The sequence below is a fragment of the Elaeis guineensis genome, chromosome 2 (assembly GCF_000442705.2).
Source record: "Elaeis guineensis isolate ETL-2024a chromosome 2, EG11, whole genome shotgun sequence".
NCBI classification, from domain to species: Eukaryota; Viridiplantae; Streptophyta; class Magnoliopsida; order Arecales; family Arecaceae; genus Elaeis; species Elaeis guineensis.
In genome coordinates, this window is record NC_025994.2 from 103859804 (window position 1) to 103886166 (window position 26363).

General features: G+C 38.1%; 2 protein-coding genes across 2 annotated transcripts; one reads left to right on the forward strand and one right to left on the reverse strand.

Annotated features, from left to right (window-relative positions):
- Positions 1–11375: 11375 nt before the first annotated feature.
- On the forward strand, positions 11376–12109 carry LOC109506210 (uncharacterized). Its single transcript, XM_019852478.3, has one exon. It carries the CDS (start codon positions 11479–11481, stop codon positions 11935–11937), a length of 459 nt encoding a protein of 152 aa, XP_019708037.1. The 5' UTR covers positions 11376–11478; the 3' UTR covers positions 11938–12109.
- Positions 12110–22863: 10754 nt separating this feature from the next.
- Positions 22864–24779, reverse strand: LOC105045048 (uncharacterized). Its single transcript, XM_073252436.1, has 4 exons — positions 24626–24779; positions 24206–24389; positions 24026–24092; positions 22864–23672 (listed from the first exon to the last, which is right to left on the reverse strand). Exons 2-4 carry the CDS (start codon positions 24364–24366, stop codon positions 23376–23378), a joined length of 525 nt encoding a protein of 174 aa, XP_073108537.1. The 5' UTR covers positions 24367–24389; positions 24626–24779; the 3' UTR covers positions 22864–23375.
- Between the last annotated feature and the right edge of the window lie 1584 nt (positions 24780–26363).

Here is a 26363-nt window from a genome sequence, read left to right on the forward strand (position 1 = left end):
ATTGCTTTAAGTAAGTTTGAAATAAATCCCCATATAACGGTCATAAATTTCAAGCATCATAATTTTCAATGTACCTTATTAATTTATTGGCATGCCTTGATCAATTTTTTTAAATTGTTATATGAATAAATCTCATTAAATTTTTAAAGTTATTTGAAAACAAGAAAGCTGACATCATATTGTACCATACTTACAGATTACTAGATAATCCATGGCATGTGCCAAACATATCACCTTACAATTCATTTGCAACTTATATACTGTATTTTCTATAATAATTTATATAGTTCTCTCACACTAATTGTTTTCTATTGTACAACTCTAATTGTAAATTCTTTTAAATTTTTAACATGGCTAATGAAATTGTGCTACAGTGTGCATATTTCAAGATCAATGCAATTTTTATCTACACTGTTTTTGACGAGGGCCTATGGTACAATGCGAGCAGTAGATGCCAAAATAAGGTTTGATGCAGCCGTTGGAGCAGCAAGATGCAATAATTGCAACATTGGAAACCTAGACCTACATTTTTTTGGGGGTAATCGAAAACAAAAGAGTAGGCTACGTGTTAAAACTAAGCCCATCGCTGGGATGGACCAGTTCAGATGGTGCCCGGTTAAATTCCCCTGCCTAGTTGGGTTTCAACTTGTGTACAGAATTTCTCTAATTGGGTGTTGCCTGCACCACACCTTATTCGGGTTTCAACTTGCCGAAACCTGGACATTGTCGATCGGTTCCTTCAAGGTAATTGGGCACAGCCCAATCTGTTCTCACCCGTGCTACGACGGCAAAAGCTCTGGTGATAAGCATTCCAGATATTAGGTTGTGCGGGACCATGAGGCAAATCATGTTCAATTATTCCTTTTCAAAGCGCCACAGCAACGTAATTTAGACACCATCCGTAGAATAATTTTCTAATCGATAAAAAGCACGTAGAGATGCGGATCATTTCAAAATTTTCATGTATAAATAATAAAATTAAAGATATCATCCATAATTTCTATAATATAATTTATATCAACTCATCTAATAAATATATCTAAAAATAATAACATAACTATACAATAAACTTAAAATGAGAAAAAATGCGAGGCCCCACGATTACTTTTCCTGTTCCATTACTTCCTAATTTGATTTTATATCGGACACGAAGTAAATTAAGAGCACTAACAATCCAGTATTTTCAGTTTCGAATTCTATTTTGGACCGAAAAATTTATTAAAATTGAAATCAAAGAAACTAAACAACTTTTTGATTTTAAAAAATTATCATCGAAATCATTTCTATTTAATTACTGTCAAAATCATCCGGATCGATCTGGAGATAGATAAAATATTCGAATATCTGTTTATCCATTCCTGTAGATTCTGAGATAGATAAAATATTCAAAAATGAGTCAACATTGATGTCCCTGAAAGCACGTTGCCATCAGCCGATGACTTTGTTTTTTTTTTTTCCCGGTAAACAAAGTGGCTGCAAAATGAGAAAAACGCGAGGCCTCGCGATTACTTTCACTGCTCCATTGCCGGCAGAATGCAGCAATCTTTCGGAGCTGCCTCGTGAATCACAGCAATGCATGAAGAAACGGGGCCACCGACGATGGCCGTGGTGAGTGCGGTATTAAGCACTAATTAACGTTATATTCTTGAAAAAGGGACATCGATACGGTAGAGACCGGATAATGCCCTCTCAGGCATCGACGCTAACATTGGAACAAGAATCACATTTAAATACTGAAAGCCAGACTGCAAGTGGAGAAGTACACATGCTTGTATTGGTTGAATTAAGAAACATATAAGTGGGCGCAGCAAAAGCGATGGTTTTTGGGGCGACAAGAGCTGGCACAAAATTTAATTCATGCTCACGCCAATCTGTTTCCCTACTAGAAGAATTCTGCATCCAGAGGCCTTGATGTGTTCTTCAATTAAAATTTATTCTCTTTCATCCAAAAAAAATGTTTGGTTGGAGAGAGAGGAGGTCTGAAATCGAAATCGAAATTGATGACTTCCATTCTAACTATTTGGTTGGGAGGAATCTCATTCCGATTTCGATTCTGGAGTGGAATGGAAATGACTCAATCTATATAGAACTCAATTCCTACTCCCCTCTATAGATTCAATTTTTCATTTCAATTTCGATTCCGATTCTGATCACGAACCAAACGCTTCAGAGAATTTGGCCATTCTAATTTCGATTCTAAGTCATTTCGATTCTCATTCCTGTTCTGATTTTGGTTTCCAATCTAAACATCTGGCCACCTAACAGACATACCCAAATGAGTGAAGGGAACTGGTTGTATATTAAATTATCTCGATAGTGGTGATCTGTCAGTTTGATTCGGGAGTTTGATTTGGGATCATGGGCGCATGCTCTTATCAAGTGCGGCTTTATGATTAATAGGAGCAGCAGTAGCTATAAGCTAACCAACACATGAACTCTCCCCAAAAAAAAAATGTCTAAGTTAGTAATGGAATCGATCATTTTGCACAACCTGATCAGTCATACGCTTGGTGTGGCACTAGAATTATGATAGTGATGATAAATTTCATGCTTCAATTCGAAAAGTAGATACTTACTTGCCCTACCAAAAAGGGATTTTCCTTCTTATTTCCACCTTCTAATCTGGTCGGGGAAAAGAATTTTTTTCTTTCTATGTATTAGATTTTTTAAGAACAAAAGAAGGCAAGAATTTAGAGGAGAAACTAAAGTTTTTCTTTTTTTTTTTATTTTCAAGAAAACTAATGTGTAGAAATGGGGAGTCAAGTTTCATGGCAGTAATATCAAACTCTACTGCAGATGATTATCTGGTGTAATAACTGAATCCAAGTAGGTTCTAGTAGATCTCAAATTGAATCTTACCCTATTTACTCGATAAGCCCAGGCTAGTTTTAGAGCTCAAGTTGGGATTGAAATCAGGTTCATCGAGGTAACATAAAAATGCGCCAAAAGCTCAAGGCATGCTTACCTTCAAAGTATCCAACTCCACCCGGCCCAAATACATGTCCCCTGGGGTCGGTACCCTTCTTAATCAAAACCCCGCCCGTTGCGTGAATAGTATCTATCATCCAGACTAAAGGTTAAGTATACTTTTGGAAAAACAAAAATTGATGACATATGAACACATTATGGTCTTCAAAATTAAATTGTTTGTTCAAGGTTAGGATCTGATGGATGTTATTCCTGGACCGCATCCAGACCTATTTGCATAGTTTAATGTGCTTATAATAAGCTTGGTGATCGTTCTTATGTGGATGTGGTTGGAAATTCCTGCAAATAACCATAGTGCTATTTATCTAAATACCATTCCAAGAATATCTCCTGCCCACATAGCTCATCTCCTTCATAATAAGTACCCAAGCATCCCGACCACCCTCCATAACAGGCACCTATATATGGCATGTGATTTGAAAAGATGATCCAGATAAAATTATACCCTGAATTTACTTTGCAATTAATTGTGGAAATGAATCAACAAATGCAAATGCCAATACATTTGATGTGGACACAACTGCTTGATGTTTGTAAGACTGGACGAGATATAACCATACTTTATTATTGTATTTTCTTCAATCCGGTGAACACCAATTGACCTGAAACTGTTCGGAAGGAAGCAGCCAGAAGATTCATTGTTTCTTATTTCCAAGAAAAGCAAATGATCCTATACCTATCACCCGAGGTCATACAGCTGCAAAAATTCCGCATACCTAAAATAAAACAAGCACCTGGCATTCTTGTTTGCATCAGCTGAGAAAAATAATACAATGGAAACAAAATTAAGATGCTGCAATAAAGCCTTGTTATACAGAGCCAATATTTTCCTCAAAATGATATAAAGAACCGACAGGCATGAGGTTTTTTTAAGTTGACACTCTGTGACTCTTACCATTATTCCTTGGAAAAATAAATTATATATAATCTGAGACATGTGAATCATAATGTGAATCACGTCAGCCAATTCAAAGCAATCATAGTATAATTTAATTCATCAATAATTAATTCATCCCTGAATTCGACGCAATCCCTTAATGCACAGGTACTGATTTTTTTTTTTTTTGATGGAATCCCTTAATGCACAAGTACCGATCTTTAAACCAGAGGAGTGGAGAACTTGAGCTTTAATCAAGGATGATCCCTGACTTCACACATCTAGTGATCCTGAAAACAGAGAGACCATGTTTTCTTAAAAAAAAAAAAAAAAAAAAAAAAAATCATATCCGATCTAACGACGAGATGAAGAGAAACGAGAAAAAAAGTGTGTGAAATTGACCCTTCCCCAAGTCAGTCCACTCAGAAAGGGGAGAGCGCACAGTACAGTCTCATCTCGGGGGTTTGAAGACCATCACATTCCAACCAAAAATAAAAATCCAATCCCGGGATTTCAAAAAACGGATAGCTTAAACCTTTAAGAGCCAGATTGCTTATTAATAATTACATAAAGTTGTTATATTCTTTAAATTGCTCATATTGATATATACATGTTTCTGAATCATGGATGTTGGAAGAAGACGAGCATTTTTTTTTGGGAAAAATAAGTAAAATATGAGATAAGAAAACAGATATATGACAAAAAAGAATGAGAGAAGTTCCATTCGATCTCAAATTTTTTGGGACATACATATTCCACTACAAATTAATGATCGTGGAATGGTTTTTACTAAAGGGAAAGGCTGAGATCCACAGTGCTCCCCTCTTCTCCTCCCTGTTCCTTCTCTTTCCCTTTCTTTCTCTCTCCATCCTTGGAAGAATGCGATTCACCTACCGGGATTCCAGAGTCTTCGTTGCGGTCATTGAAGTCCTCCCGCACGAACCTTGGCTGCCAGAGCGGTTCCTCCCTCCTCGGTCTCTTGTTTGCCGGGTTGGTCCTCCAGAGCCCTCTCATGGCTTTGATGTTTTCCAGCAGCGCATAGAACTTCTCCATCTGTTCCTCCTCATCTCCCTCGGCTAATGGACGTGGAGGTGGTGGAGTTGGAGAGACAACAAAAGCTGGCCTCTTTGCTCCCCCATTCCCTTCCATTGTCTCAGCTCCAGAGAAGCCAGAGAAGGAAGTTGGCCGGCCTCTGGTGGTACTACCCCTCCGTTCTCTGGGGGTTGGTGGTGGTGGATGCTGTGAAATGTGATGGCTGAGGAGGGTAGACGTGTGCCTTTATAGCACACCAACTTGACGAATAGCAAACTAGTCTGCGTTAAAAATGGTAAGACTCATTTACCCAAGAAAAAGAAAAAGAAAAAAAGGTAAAAGCCGTACCCATGAGTTGCAGACGATGGAGAGGGTATTTCCCAAGGAGCACGGAAGCAGGTAGAAGTTGCAAACCTTGGCAATATTATTTTAATGTTTTGAAGAAGACTTTAATGACTTTAGAAAGGGATTGATAATGTCCAAGAGAAAAAAATTAAAAATAGAATGATCTCGAAGACCATGTTTTTTTAATGGCAAGGATCAGGACTACGGACATGGCATGTACAATCATCAAATACTCAATAGATATAATATTTTTGAATTTCTTGACTAATTTAAATTATTATATGCAGAACATCAACTCATAAATATTAAAATTGCAGTTGATATTTCAAGATCTGCCTCTTTTTTTTTTTATTATTATTTTTATCGAGATAAATTAAGATGCGGGCACATCTCAACATGCTAACTATTAAATTAAATGAACTCTCAAAATATTTAAAAACCCAGTTGCAATGGACTTGAAAAGAATAGAGATAAATCAAAATATTAAATAGAATAATAGTTTTTTTTTTTTTTTTTCCTTTCGATTGAAATGGAGGAAGCGAAAACTCGAAATATTAGTGGGTGCGCGGTCCAATCCCTGTTCCACGTTAAAAACTCGTGGGAGACGTTAGGTGGTGGTGGGTAACGCTAGAACTCCGAAATTTATCAGTGGGTCGAGGAAAGTCTTTTTTTTTTCTTCTTTTTTAAGGTGTAAGATGGGCAATGTTCAACGTAAGCTCAATAGTGGCGACTCCGGCCGTGACGTTACGATGATGACGTTGGCTGCTTACGGTTTCCAACCGTCCGAAGGAAAGCTGTAGAGGGACATTTACACAGAATCTTGATTGCAGACTTGTTGGCTGACATAACTTATTTGGGAAGACGGGCCCACCTCCTCAACTGTGTTCTTGGCCGAGTTGGGAGGATGGTCTCCGGCTCCCCTTGATATTTTGTTTCTCTTTTTCTTTTTTTTTTTCAAAAGCAGCGGTGCTGCAGTCCCACGGCATAAACATTCAAAAGTCCCCACTAAAAATTGTTTCCGCTTGTATTGATTTCTACCTAAATATATAGCTTTACGTAATTTTCCTCCGTGTGATGCATGCAATAGATCTGTAACGTTGTTTTTTATATGATTGATCTTCAGAACTTAATGCATGTACAAGATAGTCTTAGATTCTACTCAATTTGCTTTTAGATGGAACATAGATTTAGATTTTTTTTTTTTTTGACCCAATAGAACATGAATTTGGGGTGTGTCGATCCTCAAACGAACCAAATCATGTAAAAATAGGATACCGTAAGATGTGTTTTTCTTTTGAAGAGGTGGAAAAATTTACTCCCTGTTTTCGTTGTTGATTTTGTAAATGGCAAGACTAAAACCCATGCGACATAGGATAGGAATGCGAAAGAATTGTTCAACTTCTCTTTTGCAAAACCACCGTCATATCATCAGTTGCTCATTTTGAGATTTATAGGATGATGAAATTTGGAGTGCTTTGAGATATATATGGTGGGCGATCCAATATTGATCTCACGTGAAGAAAATTTAATTCTTGTTTCATATGAAAGATACAGCCATATAGGAACATGGTAACAGAAAACAAAACAACAATAAGAATGAACAATCAATTTATAACAATCAAATGTCATGAATAGTACTTATTAGTACAGTTACGTTACAAACCTAAAATCTATATAGTGCAGACATTCATTTTGTTCAAAACAATATAATAGGTTAATTTACTCAACCAGATTTATAATTTAAATGACAGATAATAATCAACAAGTTTAGCATGGGGTTTTATATGTATTTTAAAGTTGGGATTTAAAAATTTTAAACAAGATAGAGATTCTTATTATAGTTAAAAGGTACCGGTTTGTTTAGAAAAATGGGTAGTGGTGTTCAAGTCTTTTTTTGAATGGTGTTCATAAAATTTATTGAATTTTCTTTAGTAACCTACTTAATTAAGAGAGCTATCTATAGAGAGTTATCCAAAAATATCTTTCTTTTTTTTTTTTTTTTAATTTGATTAAATTTAAACTTTTGATCCATCCAATAAACAGACCGGGCTTGGTTGATAAATTGTTTATTTGATGTACATCGGATCTGATTCATATCTAAATCAATTCGATTGATTGCCGCATTGGATCCTTTGTGCCCCGGAGGGTTATTCCCCCGAGATGAGAGCCAATCGGCCGAGTTGTGGGTCCCACGACGTTGCATCCGCGCAGGCACCGTGCGTTTCCTAACAGGCGACCGCAGCCCTGCTGGTCGACGTCCGGTCCGCGGACCAACCACACCCACGCATGAGCGGAGAGGAGTGGAGTCTCTCAGACATCTTATGATTCGCACCAGACACCATTTAATCAGGTCAGCCGCCTACGGCCCTCTTAAGTATAAATGGCTTTTAACATACTTGAAGACATAGAATAATTAATTAACAGAGTATTTTAATACCTTTATTTTAGAGCTGCAAATTTTCTGCCTGTTTCCCTTATTGTTTCTCATTTAGACATTGTATACAGGCTCTCCAATTAAAAAAAAAATTATTAATTGCACAAGTTGATAAAATTACATCAGAACCAGACAATCTTAGTGAGTGTTGGATTGGGCTTTTTCTTATTCAGTTGTTAGAGAAATTCCTACAATTTTTTTCAAAAAACTTCATCAGAACCACACTGTATGAAGCTTGACCCGAGCTTTGCAATTGTTCCCCTCCACAATGGTAGCAAGGCCACGAGGGCACTGTTAAGCCTTTTTAAACTTCTTCCTTGAGGTTTTCAAACCCTCGACATCTTCACTGGCAGTCAGGTCCGGATTTAGTGGCCTAAGGCAAGTCTCTATTGGCTTGCATGAGAAGCCTTTAGCTGTGTTGATGATGGTCAGCTTCAATTTTGTGGATATGTAAAAGGTATTCACGATTTTTCAAAGCCATTAATATTTCTTGGATTTTGATTTTTTTTTTTTGTACTTTTTAATATTTTATTAATTTTGGGTATTTACAAGGACGTGAATCAATGGATTGATTCATGGTCAACCTTTGTTTGAACTATTGATCTGTGACTTGAAAACCAAAAGTAGCTTAGTTTCTTTGCTCCGTTTTGGTACGTTGGGAAGGATCGAACCCCCGCAGTTGATCACCAACCGCCACATTCCACACCAAGTTGGATTTATCAAATAAAAAAACCATTTCGATCCAACCCAGCCCATTCATGGGAATAAAAGTACACAATTAAAGCTATATACATTGTGCTGAACACTGTATCATTCCATTCCAATCGCTGCTGAACACTGCATCATTCGTTTCCGCTGTGAAGAGGATTATCAGAAGGTAGCTACCGGTAGACCACGGATGCTTGCAGGCCAGGTCTTAGCCTTGGAGCGAGGGCGAACCAATTTAAAGGCAACAAACAATCCGATCGTGAATGCATCAATCTGGCTTCGCATGGGGGATTTATTGACAGACTATTGGAAACGAGATACTTGACACACTGGAGATTGCTTCCATCACCGGGAAATCTATGTAGACGGTTAACTCGACCAAAAGATTATCCCAGGAAAACTATGCAAGAGTATGTCCAAGTAAATCTTGATGATCCTCTTGTTGTCTGTATTGTTGCTGAATTTCGAGATCAGGCTGAGACGGCAAAACCAGGTGACCATGAGGCCGGTAAGCTCATAATTTGCTATGCGAGCCTACGTGGCTATCACTGCTTCTTGGTAATTTGCTTCTTGTCAGAATTTTTCTAGCGAACGTACTTCTATGTTCAAGTCAGTCAGAATTCAATAAAATATAAATGAGAAAAAAAAGGTTGAGAGAAAGAACAATTTTGAAAATAACTTATCTGAAAGCCTACCCTCTTATTTATAGTGAGAGTTCGATAATCATTATCGAAACAAGCATGACATGCAGTGCTGCACAACAATTGTAATACTCATGATTAAGTGCTCGGCAACATAGATCCACATAGTCTCGTGGTCATGACTGCCTCAATCACTGAATAATAACCGAGCGGTTGTAATTACCATTGCTAATCTTGGGTTGGTGTGATTGTGATTTCAATTTATCTATATCTGAGGTATTGAGATGGTTCCACTTCAGGCATTATCGAGGTCAAACAAAATATTCATCATATCAATCATTATTGATTTGGATGAAGAACCATTGACTATTTCGATGACGGCTGAATCGGTGATAGATCAATGGGTGGTAGCTTTGAGGCCAAAAAAAAAAGATAGATATGGTGGTTGTGAGCGATCATCTTTCTCTCCTGACATCCAAAGACACAAATATAATATTGTTCAAGGCAGAGAGATAGAAGGAGAAGGAGAGCATAAACCTAAAAGCCTCTGCATTCGATGGTTGGTGATCGAATGTGCCTGGCTGGCCATGGGAAAAAATAGAGATGAAGATGAGTTAACTCTGCAATCTATATGTGATTTAGATCAAACAAACAGATTGGACTATTCAATGTTCAGCACCTTACATAATTCTTTACTATGGATCGGATACCGGTGACTATCGTGATAAAAATTTACAATCTATATTAAGAATATTTCCTATAACAAATAGTTCAAAGAATCAAGAATATTTTCGTGTTCAAAATTATAATATGAGAATTTATGCAGACATATATTTAATTTTATATTAATTATTTATGAAACAAATTTTATATATTAAAAATTTAAATAATATTTTTTAATTATATATTTTTTTGGAAGAGTTCCTAGATTATTACATGCTACCTCAGATTATTTGTGTCGGAGAAAAACCACAGCAAAAAGAAAATCAGCGAGAGGTGTACGTGCAGTTCTCTGACAGTTACGGCAGTAATGGTTTTAATTGGATACGGAGGATCCAAGTACACAACGGGGTTTTTACCCAAAAAAAAAAAAAAGTACACAACGGGGTCCAACGCTGCTCTACGGAAAGCTGGATGGCAGGGACTCCCCCCACGCACTTGGTACATGGCCGTGGGTTTTTTGGTAGCACATAGCCGTGGGTTAGCCACCGATCCTGCTTGCAAAAGATGCAACCATGATGTAGAAAGGGATGGGCCATTTATTCTTTAACTATTCTAAAGTTAATAGTAGATGGCCATTTTCACTGTTTCAGCATGACCTTTTGGATACTTGGGAGAGCTGCATTACCTTCCTTGCTGCTACAAGTCCAACTGTCCCAATATACCGGACATTCAGAGGAAAGCTCATCTCACTTGCATAATTTGTAGCATCTGGTATTATCGAAATTTGGATGTCTTAAAGGGTACCGTATCAGCTCCAACCAGTCACACTAAGATTTGCCATTTTACATGCTGATGAATTTCCGAACATGGACTACAGTCTCCTTCGCTACTCCGGCCTCTGGGTCCCCCAACCCCCCCTGAAACACAAAATTACCAAGTGCAGTGGGAGACCCCTCAACCAGGATTTCTGAAGGTAAATTTTGACTAATCGGCATCAGAACAGAGTAGGAATTTGGTTTGGGGTCCGAAATGCCAGCGAAAGGGCACTTTCTTTGTTCTTAATCGAATTAACAGCAAATTTCCTTCAAGCGAACTGCAGTATTCTGGTCGGTGCTTTCGCAATAATTCAGCTACCCCCTCCACAGCTCATCCATATCTTCGAAAGTTACATACTTAAACAATCGGCCTCAACTCTCACTGCCTTCCATGTAAATCATATTTTCCGCGAGGGAAATCAACCTGCCGGTACGTTGGTCCGGTGTTCCCATCCGACTCATTATCTTGCATCCCCAAAAGAAGGAAAAACAATAATAATAAAATGTATCAGTAGTTCATATGAAATATATGCCCCTTTACTTTCACTATTTTAGTTGCTACAGATCATCATCAAAGATGCGTAAGCATCTCCGTATCAACGATGGTACCCACGGGGGAATATATTATTCCAGGGCGTCTCTATTATTACAAATTTTATCTCACCTACCGCCGGCCTTCTCACGTGCCACACGTGGACCTTCTACCCCGGTCAAAATACTACAATGCTCCACGCACGTACCGGCTGGGAGGGCCCGCAGAATCGGCATCCCGGGGGATGATCTCACCATTTTGACGTCACCCGATTCCACTCCAACGTCACACAGCGTCTTTCATGGGCGCCGCTGTTTTGTCGCCATTTATGGCAGAAGAAGAGACGAAGCCGATTGAGGAGAGCGAAGAACCTAAGCCAATCAGAGAGGGCGGACGGAAAGAGACCGTACGTCCATCATTAGCCGAAGTTTGTGTTGGTTGAAATGGAAGCGGAGAGGGGTAAGAAACGGCCATATAGCGGCTCCGACGATGAAGGAAAGGCGACGAGGGCTAAGGTGGACGAAGGTGGTGATCGTACGGTGACGGAGGAGGAGGTGGACGAGTTCTACGCCATCCTCCGTCGGATTCACGAGACTTCCAGAACCTTCGCCGTCAGAAAAGGAAAGGGAGGGGTAGTTGGAGGAGGAGGACGCCGGGGGCGTCGTGCTAATTCAAGTTGGGTGCCGGCGTTTAAGTTGGAGGACTTCGAGGAGATTGGCACCGTTAAAGTTAATGGGACGGAGACACCGGCTAACGAGGAGGAGATCAGCGGTGGAGAGGGGAGGAGACGGTCGGCGTTGGCGGAGGACGGGATCTCGGTGTGCCTCGACTTGAACACCGAGCCGGAGCACAAGGGCCCTGGCCACGTTAAACCAGAAGCAGTCCGTGGTTCTATCGGTTAGTTCGTAGAACTTTGTTAAAAAGCATTTTGGTCACCGTCTCTCTCTCCCGTTTGTATTTATGTGTGAATCTCTTTGTTAATTTCCATTTGCGAAGGGAAAAGGTATGAAGAACATGAGTTTCCTGAATTAAGATTTTATGTAATTAATATCTGAATAAAGTGCTCGTTTCTAATTCTGCTTCTCCTTTGTTGAAACCATGTTTTGGTCGATGAAGCTTTCGGATGGCCTCTCTACTTGGGAATCATGTTTTATGGAAAATTTCTTGCAGGGCTTGTTGCTGAGAGCGGCACCGTGTCGAAGGGTTTGCCGTGCTTTACCCAAGACTACGGTGCAAGCTGTTAGATTTTTTTCCTTTTTTTTAAAAAAAAAGAAAAACTAATGAGTACGGTGGTCTGTTTCTGACCGCAAGCGCATCGTACAGCTGGCATGCATTCATACTCAACATTTTAATGGAAACTTACTAATACAATAATATTAATTAAATTCTAACGAAAACAAATGCAATAGTTAGCAAATCCTAAGCATGAAGTTTTTATAAAAATATTTTAATATTAAATTTTGCTACAATGCCCTAAAGGATATTTTTGTCTTTTCATGCATGTTCTATTCCTGTCTATTTGATTAAATATGAATGGATTTGATTTATTCATCTACAACCAGTTCTGATGGATGTATGATTGGTATCGTAAATAATTCAAACCTAATAATTATTTTTTTAATTAAATTAGATTGCATATCAGATAATTATCTGAAAATACATGAATTATTTTCAAAAGCTCTTCTCTCCCAACATCCACAATGCCCCCCTCCAACCTCTCCACTTCCTTTGTTGTTGCTGTCATTAAAACTCTTCCCCTTTCTCTCTGGCACTGCCACCACCTCTAACTCGACCACTCCTCCCCTCCCTTTTCTCCACTGTCGCCGCTGCCACTCCTCTCCTCCCTTTCCCTCACCGTCACTGCACCACTCCTCCCCTTCCTTTCCCCCACCGTTGCCACTTCTACTCACCTCCATCTCCTCCACCATCGCCACCTCAACTCCTATTCCCTTCTCTCTCCTTCTCCATTGCCACCTCGATTCCTCCTCCCCTTACTATCCTCCAGCGCCATCACCTCAAATCCTCTTCCCCTCCCTCTCCAAGGCCGCCGCCTTACGCCTCCCCTCTCTCCCTGCCACCGGAACCTCATTCTTCCCCTCCCTCATCGTCACCATCAGTTATCGTAAGAAAAAAACATCTTAATTTTTTTTGAAAAATAAAAACTTTAGACTATTAGTAAAATATGTTTAAAAAAATAATAAAAAATGAGGAAGAGGGTAACCTGCTAATCTTGTAGGAGCAAAATTCTCTAAATATTTTAATTTATTGGATGGTCCAAATACAGCATAATTTTTTATCAAATATTATAGCAAAATCCTATAATATATTATATAACAACTGTATATAATCAGAATTTTTTCCACTTTTGTGATACAATTTTTCTAATTAGTTAGCCATATGACATCTTATCCAATATCTCCTTAGGTCTCTATCTAATCAACCTTGTCTCTGGCAACTAATTTAATGGACTTTTAGTCACAAGTCTAGTTTACTTGCAGCAAAAATCCGGTATTTTGGATAGGTAAATTAGCTCAACTATTGTACTTATAAAAATTAAGGCAGGAAGCTTGAAAGTAAAGCGTATGGATACTAATAAAAAGCACTGCATCACTCGCAGAAAAAGGTAAGTTCCCATATTCCGCTTCATTTTGCATCACACAAATGGCCTTTTCTTTTTTGAAAAAAAAAAAGTTAAGATTCCAAATTGCCACTACTGTGGATTTTACTTTCTTTTAGTTTCAATTTTATCTCTTTCCACATATTCTTGATCTGACAAATTAATTATCAATATTTTATATATTTGCAGAAGAAAACAAATATAATTTCTAATTAAAAACAATCTATTTTTGTCATAAATAAGTTACAATTATTTCATCAATAATTAAGAAACTATTTGATCAATAATTAGAAAAGGTTCACATAACGTTTTTTTTTAATTGAATAATGTTTAACATTGAGCAACTTCTAATAATTCAAGTAATGGCATCGATTGCAAAAATCTTTTATTCATTCATATCATGACTATTTTTAGTAGTTTGCAAGCAATCTACAATTCATAATTCTAAAGATAGACTGGGTTACTCAACAGTCTAAGGGTAACATCCATGAGAAAGTCCAAGTGGGGGGAAAGAAAAGAATCTAGCACGTTCAAAAACATTGGCTTGGATTACTCATTAACTCCTTTCGTTCTGTAATTGCCTCATCAAAAGAAATTATTTTTGCATTAAAGCTGACGATTACCTTGATAGACGAGAGCCAGCGATAAACTTCAACGAACAATTTGCTTCCATACTTTATCATAATTTTGCTTTCTGTATCCAGTTAAAATATTAAAAAGCAAAAGAAATGACAAGAATGGGTTATCCATACAAAAATATGTCGCAACTAACACAGCTGCACTTTTTAAGCAAAAATTAAATTAATATTCTTTACATATATACCATACAAATATATTTTCTATCTTTATAATAAGATTCCTATATGACATGAGGACTACAAAAATATCAAATATACATGTCAAAAGATTCCTTGGCAAGGCTGATATATTCTCTAGCCCTCCAACGTGGCCCGAGCTCCGGGATGTAATTTCCAATCCGTCACCTTGCTGAAAGCCGACAGGGGATCATACTTTCCATGCGATTGACGCCTGCCGAGCCGAGCACCAGAAACACGTCAATTCACGGGGCCCATCCATCTTATCAGGCCGCGGGGTGATTCCCGTGGTGGAGAGACCATCTTCCAGCGTGGCGGACCCCGCAACAAAGAAGTCCAGATTTTTTTTTGGACAAATCGGATCAGTTGGTTTGCAATGTAATTGTCGGTCCTTGTAAGTGCCACGCTTTCCGGCATACTTCTATTAGGACTTTGTGATCAAACTTCGCCGGCGAAGGGCAACAACGAGTTTGGGTCTCGTTTTCCACCGTTCACTGGCCCGCGTTTTTTCGTAGAATATTTGGAACCAGAGAAAGATACCTAGCTAGGGACAAAGCTTTTTTGGTTGGAAAAAATTTGGGTTGCACAGTGGGTGCTTCTCTTGGTTACTGCAGATTTCGTCCTCTCAAATGAGCCTACAGGGGTGCGAAATTGTTGAGGGAGACCTTGACCCGCTCCGTCTTTGTCTTGTAGTTGCAACTACCTGGGCCCCACGCCTTCACTGACGTTTAAGGGGAGACGTCACGAAGCCGCGTATGGTGACGACTCTATCACAAGCCTAGCAAACGACGACGAATTGTTGCCTGGACCACGCGCATGTAGACCACCCAAATCCCACGGTGGATAACACGCCACATTAACCCTTATATTTCTCCACTATGCACGTGCTCCACGATTTGCGCTGGTCTATCTGGGCGTGGTCCAGGCAACATTTTCTCGGCAAGGGCGTCATCAAACGAGGAGTGCGGCCCCCTTTAGCTTCCACGTGGTGTCCCTCGGACGCGTCGTAGCTCACGCGTGGAGGTCTGGAAAAGGAAGGAGACGGAAAATTATTGGTTAAAACGCTTCTACATGTAGCTTATATTATCCAATAACAAACCAGATTATTATTTGAAAACAATAAAAATTATCAACTGTCAGATCATATTTAATAATAATTTTTTTATTTAAAATTTTTAATTAAATTTGGATAACCGTGCATTTTTTTTTTTCAACAACAAGTGATAGGCTTTGGATGATGTAAAATACACGTGGCAGAGCCGCTCTTACCAATAATTTTTTCAACGACCCAAGCACGGCCATATCTCTGATTTTACATCTTGTTGTCCCATCTTATCATATTTTTATAAATTATAAAATATATAAATAAAAAAAAACTCTCTTATGTTTCTTCGTGGACACAATCTAATAGAGGTGAGCTCTCGTGATTGAGAATATTATCAAGAGATTAGAAAATTTCTTTGTGCATCGTGGACGACGTAGAAAATCTAATATAGCACATCATCTTATCTGATTAGTCTACATAGCCACTGCTTTTCAATGCGCATTTAATGCCGACAGTTTTTTTTCGTTTGAAATTTTGAATGATGAAAATATCCATACTTTTTAAAAAAAATTATGACATTTTAATGCAGGATGTCATAATATGCCACAAGATATCATAATTTTTTTCAAAGAGTATGGGTATTTTCATCATTCAAAATTTTCAAATGAAAAAAAGAAACTGCAGGTATTAAATGCGCATTAAAAAATGATCGAACAAAAATGTCCCTCCTATATTATAACATCTTGAGCAAAAAAAAAAAGCATCAATCAGAACAATAAAAATTTCTTTTATTTATTTTTTTTTCTTATTTTATGTTGCATTAGTTTTTTTTACGATATATTTGTAGTACCATATAGTATTCTATGATCCTAAAATTTCTTGAAGTTTCAAGACAGTCGAATCCAATCTTATTGTTCTCAAATTTTAGTCATGGGTCATTTACATGTACAAATCTTCTTGCAGCACCATCTACCTAAATGTCCCTATTTTTGGTCAATTACGGAGTGATAAGTGTAAACAATTTGGCTTCATGTAATGTACCAAAAAATTGAATCAAAATGTAGAAAATTTATCACCTCGGTGAAACGTTTTGATATAATGGGTTGGACCTCATAACGTTACTTCTTACCATAATTACAATTTTGGTAAATGTGAACAATTTGGCTACATGTAATATACCAAAGTTCAAATGAAATCAAGAAAATTTATCAAAACTTTGAAAAGGGTTTAGATATTGATATTAGAGAACTGAAAAAATAATTTAATCAAATGATATATGTTTTCTGATATATTATCAATTTTTTAACCAAAAAATAAGTGTTGGAGAGATATAAAAAATTGAATGATAGTAAAAAAAAAATCATCACTAGCAATACAGTCGTCAAAATGGACCATAGCCCATGGACCGGCCCATTTAGGCTCTTAAAATAGTATGGCTGGACTAGTATTTTGGCAACCTATTTAACAAAAGGACTTTCTAACCCGGCCCGTTTATGGCTCGACCCATGAAGGCTGCCCTGTCTAGCCCAAAAACCAACCCGTTTATTTAAAAAAAAAAAAAAGAGATACAATTTCGTAAATTGTTAAATATTAAAAAGAAGGTTTAATATTAAAGTAAATCATATGACTGATTTTTTATTAAGCCCCCCACCTTTTTTTCCTAATGTTCTAATTAAAAATTATTTAAAATATTCTAATTGAGAGTATGAACTAAATTTCAATGGTTGGACTCAATGTTATTTAAATAATATTTATTACTTATTGGTTTCTTTAATTTGTGGAGTTTAATTAGTTTGTAGTATTTGTTTTCTTATAGAGAATAGAGATTATGATATTATTACAAATTTTTGGAGTTATTTCCTATTTACTTTTGGTATTTTAAAATTTGATGTAGGAATTAATTTTATTTATTTATTTAATGAAATATTATGTTTGATCATTTTTTAATTTTTTTAATTTTTTTGATGAGTTGTAAGGGCTAGTTCTTTCAATCCCTTCACTTAAAAGGGTGAGGATTGGACAGCCTATTTGATGGCTCGTTTATCCAAAAGATTTTTTTGGCCCGACACTAATGGGCCCAACCCATAAAGGGTCGACCCTCCACGGGCCGAGCCGGCCCATTTTGATGGATCTAGCTAGTAACAATATCTAGTATTGCTAATTGGTAACACAAAAACTTCTTAAATTAGTCATGAGTGATTTATTAATAAATCATCAGGTTAGTGCATAACTCAAAATAATTAATAGTTATAGATCAGTTCATTTCAGAAAATCATTTAGTCTAGAGAAAAATCATGAATAATTGAAAAAAATCAATAGTGAGGAGCCTCACTTACATCTCCGAAAGGCGGTACCTAAGTATCAATAATCTTAATCATATCGGACCAAACCATCTCCTACAGATTTATACACCCAAAGCCAGTGACCACAGTCAGCTATGTGATCGACCTCTTTTTGGATATGAGATACCCTGATACTTCCATAGCAGAGAGCATAATATGAATATCGTGCAACCAACGATGGCATCTTTTGGATTTTTCTTTGTTGACCCAAATGGTAACAATAATTAACTCACCTTCCACCCAATCTCTTCTATGCATCGTCTTGCAGAATAATGAACTAAGGTTCTAGATTTCAAGAACAGATGAGTTACCTATAATTCTAGAACACATAATCTATGTGATGACAAGTAGTTCATCATCATTGTTGGACATGGCCTAAGCATCTGGCAAAATTTGAGTTAATTATGGCTTTGTTTCTGTTTTTTTAAGTATGGGATATGGTATCCTATACCCGGTCATTGATAAACTCTACTTTGTTAGTCTTCGGATGCTCACTTTTCCAAAAGAAGCCTTACATAGGATTAGATGCTCGGAATTTTATATATTTTCGATAAGTCATATGAAATGGGACCAAGTGTATCCCACATGAAAAGTGCGGTCAGAACACATCATTCTAGAGGATTTGTTGACCATAATGGTCATGAAACATTAACTTAACCTTAACTCACTTCCAAAGCAAGTTGAATAAAGTCTTCTACATATATTCTAATTCCCTGAAGAGGAGAAAGAAGATTGTACAAGCAATGTGCAAAACAATTACCAAAGGCTGTCATAAAGTCAAAAAAAAAAAAAAAAATGCTAGACTGTCCTAAAGAGGTAAAGGTCACATAGGACTCCCAATTGTCTGAAATGTCAAAATGTTAATGCTCGGATAATTATGGAAAGGAACTCATAGCAGAAGCATCGCTCATGTTTGATGGTACACCTGAAGTAAACTACGCGGCATGATTTCAGGTCATACCTGTTTACCTAGCACACTGGTCTCCATAAAATGCAAAGCATCCAAAACGTTCTTTGCGTGGGAGACTTGTTTAGAAACTTTGCTCTTTCTTGGCTTGTTAAGGACGCTTCATGGATGCTACCTGACATCACCCTGGCTCAGAGTATACAATTAGATTCTATGACAATTTAAACCACAAACCTTATAAAGTTACCAGGAATAATTACCTATGTTAGATGTCTCATTACTACAATTCTCCCGCCTATACGAATTATAAGAATTGGATGATTTGATTAAGAAGATAACATGAGATAGTTCTGTATTTGTCTATATTGCTAAGTCAAAATATTGATCACGAAAATATTTTTAATGCTTAAATATCTTTTCTAAAAAATATCAAACTCTTTGTACAGACACCACTTCTTTTTTTTTTTTTTTTGTTGATGGGAAGACTTCTCTACTTCAAAATTATGATAGTTCGCACAGACTCCTCTAAGCCAACAAAGTTTTAATTGTTCACAAATCTTGAACTATCATTTTAATTCAACAATTTGTGTCCTCAAGCACACAAATTATGTTTTGTTCTAAGAACAACAACTACAAAACCGGCAACGAAGCATGTACAGAGGAAGAGCCTGCACCATGAGATGACATTTCACCCAGAGGCTTTTTTTTCTTTTTTCTTTTTTTTTGGTAAAGACATTTCACCTAGAGTTGAAAGGACTAAACATTTCATGTACAGCGAGACTGTAAAAGAGAACCACGGGTTCATCTCTTGATGGTTAACATGGAATTTATTGGAGATTTTTCTTTTCTAATTCTCGGAGAGTGTATGATTCCTTGCATGTGAATGTTTTGCACTATCCGTTTTCTATACAACTTTTTTTTTTTGTCATCCTCTGAATCAATATGGCATAGCATTATTTTAACATAACAATTCATATGGCATCTAATATTTGAAACACCAGGGTATGCTGCCATTTTAAAGAATGATTTCATCAATCAGTTCTCTCGCGCATCATACCGGAAAGATTTTGGTTATCTAGTTTAACTTGGGCAAATTGAACATAGAGTAAGATAGCCGAATAGCTACCCTGATAGTGCTTCTTATCTTAAGGCCTGTTTGGTTACTTCCGGAAGATCCAGCGGCCTAGCCCAAGAAGAGGGCGGGGTGGCCAGGGAGGAAGGGATGCACGTGAGGTGATACTGGCCATCCAGCCTGGGTTAACGTGGAGGTCCATTTATAAATCATGGACCACACAGGGCCAGCAAAATATGATTCAATTCATGAATTCTTCTCGTGTTCGGTCAACTATAAATAAGTTTAGATTTAAATTAAATAAATTTAAATCATAAATAGATCGATTCATTTTATCCATTTAATATTTGGATTGAATTTGAATTTCTATTACCTGTCATACATGTTTAGATAAGTTTTAATGCTGACACCTGCATAGTGGAGATATTATTGCCTACACTTCGTACGCCACATGGCTTGGGGGCTATTAATGGCAGATGCTGATTTTATGGGCCCTATTCATCCATTGCGTATCTTGATGCACCGGCAATGATCTTGTATAGTGCCCGAAAAAGATAGCCAGCTAGTGATGCATGTTATATATTGACATGCAGGTCATATCTTTCATGCAAAAGAACTATTGATCTTCTTTTATAATGTGAATTAATGCTTTATATAATTTCAAAGTATAACATCTGCTTCATGATCTGCGTTGACGATGAAAGTAGCGATTTGATAATCCAATGATCGATACGTCGAAAGAAGATTGATCATTTTTTTGCACGAAGGGTATAACTCGAACCCTCAGCAGAGTAGGCTTTATGGTTATTAGTAACGTGGGTCCTCTTTTCGATGGACACACCGACGTGCTTTTTTTTTTTTTTTTTTTTTTTGAATAATGGATATCTGCCTACTGGCTTCGGCCTTTGTGCTCTCGTCGGCCCTACGATCGCACCAGCGGTATGGCCCAAAAGACCCAGACGACGTCTAGAACGCCCAGGTTGTGAAAACCACGACGTTGGACGGCCAATCGGCATTGGACCCAAAAGAGTAACTCCGAGACCAGCAAGCCAATCAACAGCGTTATTTCTGAGTACGATTGGCCAGGAAAGAGAGTAGTCTCAGCAAACTCGCATTGTCCAAGAGAATGAGATGTACCACTCGCTCATGAGCCACTGATTCAGAAATTTCACGAGCTGATCTCCGTTCTTGTGGAAGGGAAGCAGCTTTGCCATTCCTTTCATGTTAAAGCACTTGGTGTCATGATTTATTAAGCGAGATTTGAACATATCGTAGTAATTGTGCATTTGGTTCAAGAAAATGGAGCTGCCATAAATGGGATGAAGCAAAGGTGTTGTAAAAAAACTACGAGAGAGACAGGATTTCCTCCTCCAGAGAAGTAGATTGACTACTCTTGAAATCGTTGTTCTTGCAATAATTCTAGCCTTGTATATTTTATTCATCGCTGACTAAGAAAACCAAAGATTAAAACTGATCTATCTTGTAATCATGTCCAACCTTTCGTATTTTATTCATCATTCTCTTTCAGGAAGAAACCCTAAGGCCCTGATAGCAGCATTGTTATTTTGCTCATATTATCTTATTTTAATCTATTGACTGGTGATAGATAAATTTATTCTAGGACCTTATGTGGTCTTGCAATACATTTACATTGCACTCAGAAATTTAAAAAAATATATATAGGGCCATTTCATGAGACACATCCAATGTCAAGGGCCATAAAATGGATAAGAAGAAATTGAGTTATACTGGAATGAAAAAATTTTTGTGCACAGGTGGTGCAGAAACGTGCACATCATTCGTGATGATTAGATTATATACAGGATTGAAAAAAAAAATTTACATACCGTATTTTGATCCCACACATGAGCCAATCATCGCAGATGATGTACGCATTCTGCACCGTCCCTGATGTATAAAAAAATTTTCTATTAGAATTGAACTTGTGTACAGTGGGGCTGAGAATGGCCTGAACTCAGAGGTAACGTAACTGCGGTAACTAGTAATTGACTACTATTACATTCATTAAAAGAGGAAGGGAGAGAATGGTCTGAACTCAGACACAGCGGTCCCATCCCTTATTACCTTACACCTTGCTGAGTTGAATTAATGGAGGAGACCGTCAATAAAAAACTTCAGTAGGTAATACTTGCAAGCTAATCAATCTCTGCAAACCATTATAAACAAAATTAAAAGCATTCAATTGTTTGCTGGGTAAGAAAACCCTTACACCAAGGTCAAAGGGCTCCAGACTAAGTCCTGGCCTTAAATCAGGTGGGTGAATTGAAATGGACTGCATCAAGTTGGAACCGTTCCCACCAGAAATCAGATAAAAAGTGCGGGTTTAGTGAGAAAAACTTGGACGGGACGTTAAGGATGGCCTAATCCAATTCGACCTCAAGGTCCTCAATTGACCGACTGATTTATTGGATGATCAGATCTAGATCTAAATCTTAATCCCTGACGAGCTAGGATTAAACAAATCTCAGATCTAATACCAGCCACTTGCATCCCGAAAACCTAGCCATAAAGACACAGCAACAGTGAAAGTTCTCACATATTTATCATTCTGACCTAGGTTGAAGCTTTGGCATACTCATCACTGGTGGATTTTTTTTTTTTATCATCTCTAACTAAAAGCAAGATCTGCTCCAATCTCCACACCATGTGCATGGGCCTTATTTGTGAAACTCACTCAACCTCACATGTCTTGCACATGCAATGTGCCAGAATTTATTAGATGGAGCTACCTTACTTGCATTCTATAATAAATAATTATTTCGCAACAACCTGGAATATCACGAGTTTATTGCGGTTTTATGTTGAGTGATGAGAAGCACTCTACGGCCTAAACATTCTACTACCAAAAAAAAAAAAAAGAAAATCTTGGTTTCGGTGAAATATCTCGGCCACAAGCGCTTAAGGCGTCTCCGAGTTCGAGAATTTGGAGCACATCCACCGTTGCAAACAAATGCCAAATCCATAACTAAGAGTTATAGAAATCAGCTAATTATTGAAAAGGACGAAATATGAAGAATAATATCAAAACATAAATAAATCTATATATACATATCCCACGACTCAACTTTTGACTCCACATCCTACCATTCTTTTTACAAATTCTTGGCCTCGATTTAGACCCAAAATAGAATAGAATCACCACAGACTCGATATCCAAGGATGGATTGGAGACAACTCGCTAATCTCCAACCGGACAGTAATTAACAATCAAATAGAAAACAGAAAAACTAGCCTAAAAGAAGGGGGAAGATAAAAACGAAAAGGAGGAAAGAGACAAAGCTTCCGAAACCTTCCCCCCCCCCCCCCCCCTCCCATTCCCGTATCTACAACTTCCCATAATTAAACATCAAGAACAAAAAGCTGATGATAGTAGCTTATATACAGTAATCACAAGGATGTCTCAGCTCCTAACGTGTATTTGGATGCCGTTCTTTCTCTTCTCCATCTCCTAAGGTTAATTAAATATATAAGAGTTGGATTTTTTTTTTTTTCGTAGGCAATGTTCGGAAATTTTTTAATTTTTAGGCGATGGCGGTGATGCCGCAGCCCCTGCGATCGCGGTCGAGGCAATCAAAACCCTCGACCCTCATGGCGGCCGGCTTGAGCCCGAACTTGGTGGGCCCGCAGCCCTTTCGGGAAGCTGACGTCGCGGGGCCCACAGGCGAGCCGGAGGGGATGATGGCGTGCGGGAGGAGGGACGGGCCGACGGGCTTCTCCTCGCCGAATCTCGCGTCGTGGACCAGCGGGTTCGACGCCCGGCTCGGTGGCGACCCGCAGAAGAACGGCGGCGACGACGCCACCTGGGTCGCCTCTGCACCCTGTTACCCAAAAGGAATGTTCAAAAAAAGAGGTAATTAAGTTTACTAAAAATATAAGAAGGGATGCAGCATGGTCTATACAGAACCATCTGATCGTGATCAGTTGGCTGAGAATCTACTAGATCTAATAGTAAAAATCCCCAGATCACAATATTTCGGAAAAGATGCTCAGATCCATAGTGTTTTCATATCATCAAAAGATTGATTTAAGGAAAAAGATAACTAGTTCCTATATAAACAATTTTTGAACTAGAAATTGGGACTCCATATCTAATAATAATAATAATAATAATAAAAAATAGAAATCGGGACTCCGGAGGGAAAAAATGAAACAAAAGGGGAAATTGCTGTACCTTTGTAAGAAAAATATCTAGAAGCTCCGTGCCCGCTTTGGATTCACAAAGCAGCTCCACCTGAGTACTGGCATCAAAGAAATTATAGCAGAGATCTTGTTAGAAATTACTCTCTTTTTTTTTTTTTTTTTCCTTTTCAGAAAGAAAAGAGAGATCGGAGATATGTGAGGGGGAAATTACCAGGCGTGCCATCGGAAAGGCCGGACCGGGTCGACGCCGGCGGTAAGCTGGGTGAGCCGGCGGGGCTTGGGGCACACCACCGACTCGTTCCGCTCGGCGACGCCTCTCATCTCCTCGCAGGCAGCAAAACCGCTCTTCCTACTCCCGAACCGATTCATCATCTCTATATATAATTCTTCCAGATCTGCGGTAAGAAACCCAAAACCAAGCTTTTCTTTAATCTCTCACAAATATCTCCATCTCAAACAAACGCCAGATCTGGCAGGATTTAATCCCACATCCATAACAGAAGAAAACCAAAAATAATAGCATCTAATTAATGTAAAATTTAACCTTATCAACGCACATAATAAATTCTTAAAGAGCAAACATCAAGGGAGAAGAAAATTAAGAGAAAACAAACGCAAACTAATATCTTACCTTGAAGTTGGAGAGCTAGTGTGGGAAAAATGGGTGGAGAGAGAGAAGATAATGAAATGAAGAGAGATAGGGGAAGGAGAGAAAAGGAATGGCTGGGGAAGGATTTATAGAGAGAAATGGATGGACGGGGGACAAAGTAGAGAGAAACAGGTGCGCTAACGGATAAGACCAGGAATTTTATGGGAAAAAAGAAAACGAGTCCAAGAAAATAAAATATAGATTTGCCTGCTAATTAGTTGTCATGTACGCATTCTTTTAGGACGTGACGCGGGCCACATCCACTGGTTAAAAGTATCTCTACTGATAAAAGTAGGAAAATGGGGAAGAAAAAAAACTAGGTGTGGACGGGAGGCCGTCCCTTTCGGCTTCCGTCCTCGCCTCTTGCCGACCACTCAAAAAAAAAAATTTTTTTTTTTTCTCCCGCGGACGACCGGTTCAAAAGGGCATGTGCGTTCCTGAATAAGTTCCAAAATAAAAACGAGACGTGTTTTTAAAGTAAAATAAAATAAAAATCTTTGTGTTAGGAGTGTACCGTATATACGATGGATTATTTTAATATTTCGGTGCTGTCAGATCGACTGAACTGGTAGTGCCATGGTTTGTCGGACACAACGATCTAACGGTCGTGATTTGGAGAAAGGAAGCAGATATCCTGAGGATTCGATATAGGGGCATGGCAGTTGAGGAAAGTTGGGCTGTTGGAATGATGTGCTCCACGTGACGTGTCTGGCCTGAGAACACCCGGGGTGGCCGAGTGCCAACAACGACTTCGTTTGGCGCGGCTCGCTGGGGTCGACTGACGAGCCAAGGTGGAAGCTAGGCTCGTGCGTCAGGTCCAAGGAGATGGACCAGACTTAGAACATTATAATTTTTATTTATGTACAACATTTTTTTTTTTTGATATTGTTATTTATGTACTACTTGGGTAATGAAAAAGATGTTCCCCTTCCGAAAGCGACAATGAGAGGTTGCCGATCTAGGTTTGTTGTGGATTATTAAGTGTAAAGTTTACAATTTGGTCTTGAACATCCTAGCTCTTTCTGATTTCCACTTTATTCCCCCTTTAGTTAGCTTTTGAGAGCAGTGCTTGTGGAAGAAACCAAATTGAGTTACCTTGCCTTTCAGAACTTATAAAATTGATTATACGTACTGCAACCAATTTCTTTCTTAAGCAGTGATAGTATCAGCCACTAAGAAGATAGCATTGACTTCAACCATCCCATTGCTTTTTTTTTTCTCAGCTTGTCTGGTGTTTGGGAACGACAGGAGTGGAAAATCTGGCAGCAATTTTGTATTATTCTATGTAGAATTGCTATGTTACTTTAGCAGCTCTCTCTCTCTCTCGCATGTAGAGAGATGGTGACAATGCACCTAAATTTGGAAGTATTTAAAACTATTGTATCATCACATGCTAATCTGGTGATACATATATCCGCAGTTGTTAGTTTAGTTGGTCGGTATCTTTCCTTTCCAGCCGAAGGTTTTATGGTCAAATTTGAGTGATGGTGAATAAATACTATACACACAAAAAAAAAAAAAAAAAAAAGATATAACCGTAACTATTCTTACCCTCAAATCGAAATATCACACCAACAAAAGCCAAATGTTAGCTACATTATGCAAAAAAAGGTCAAAACATATTCAAGAACCACTTCCCTCGAGAAAGTTCTCATTTTACTATGAGATGTACAAAACAAAAGAGATAACGTACATTTACCCCCAAAAAAAAAAAAAAAAG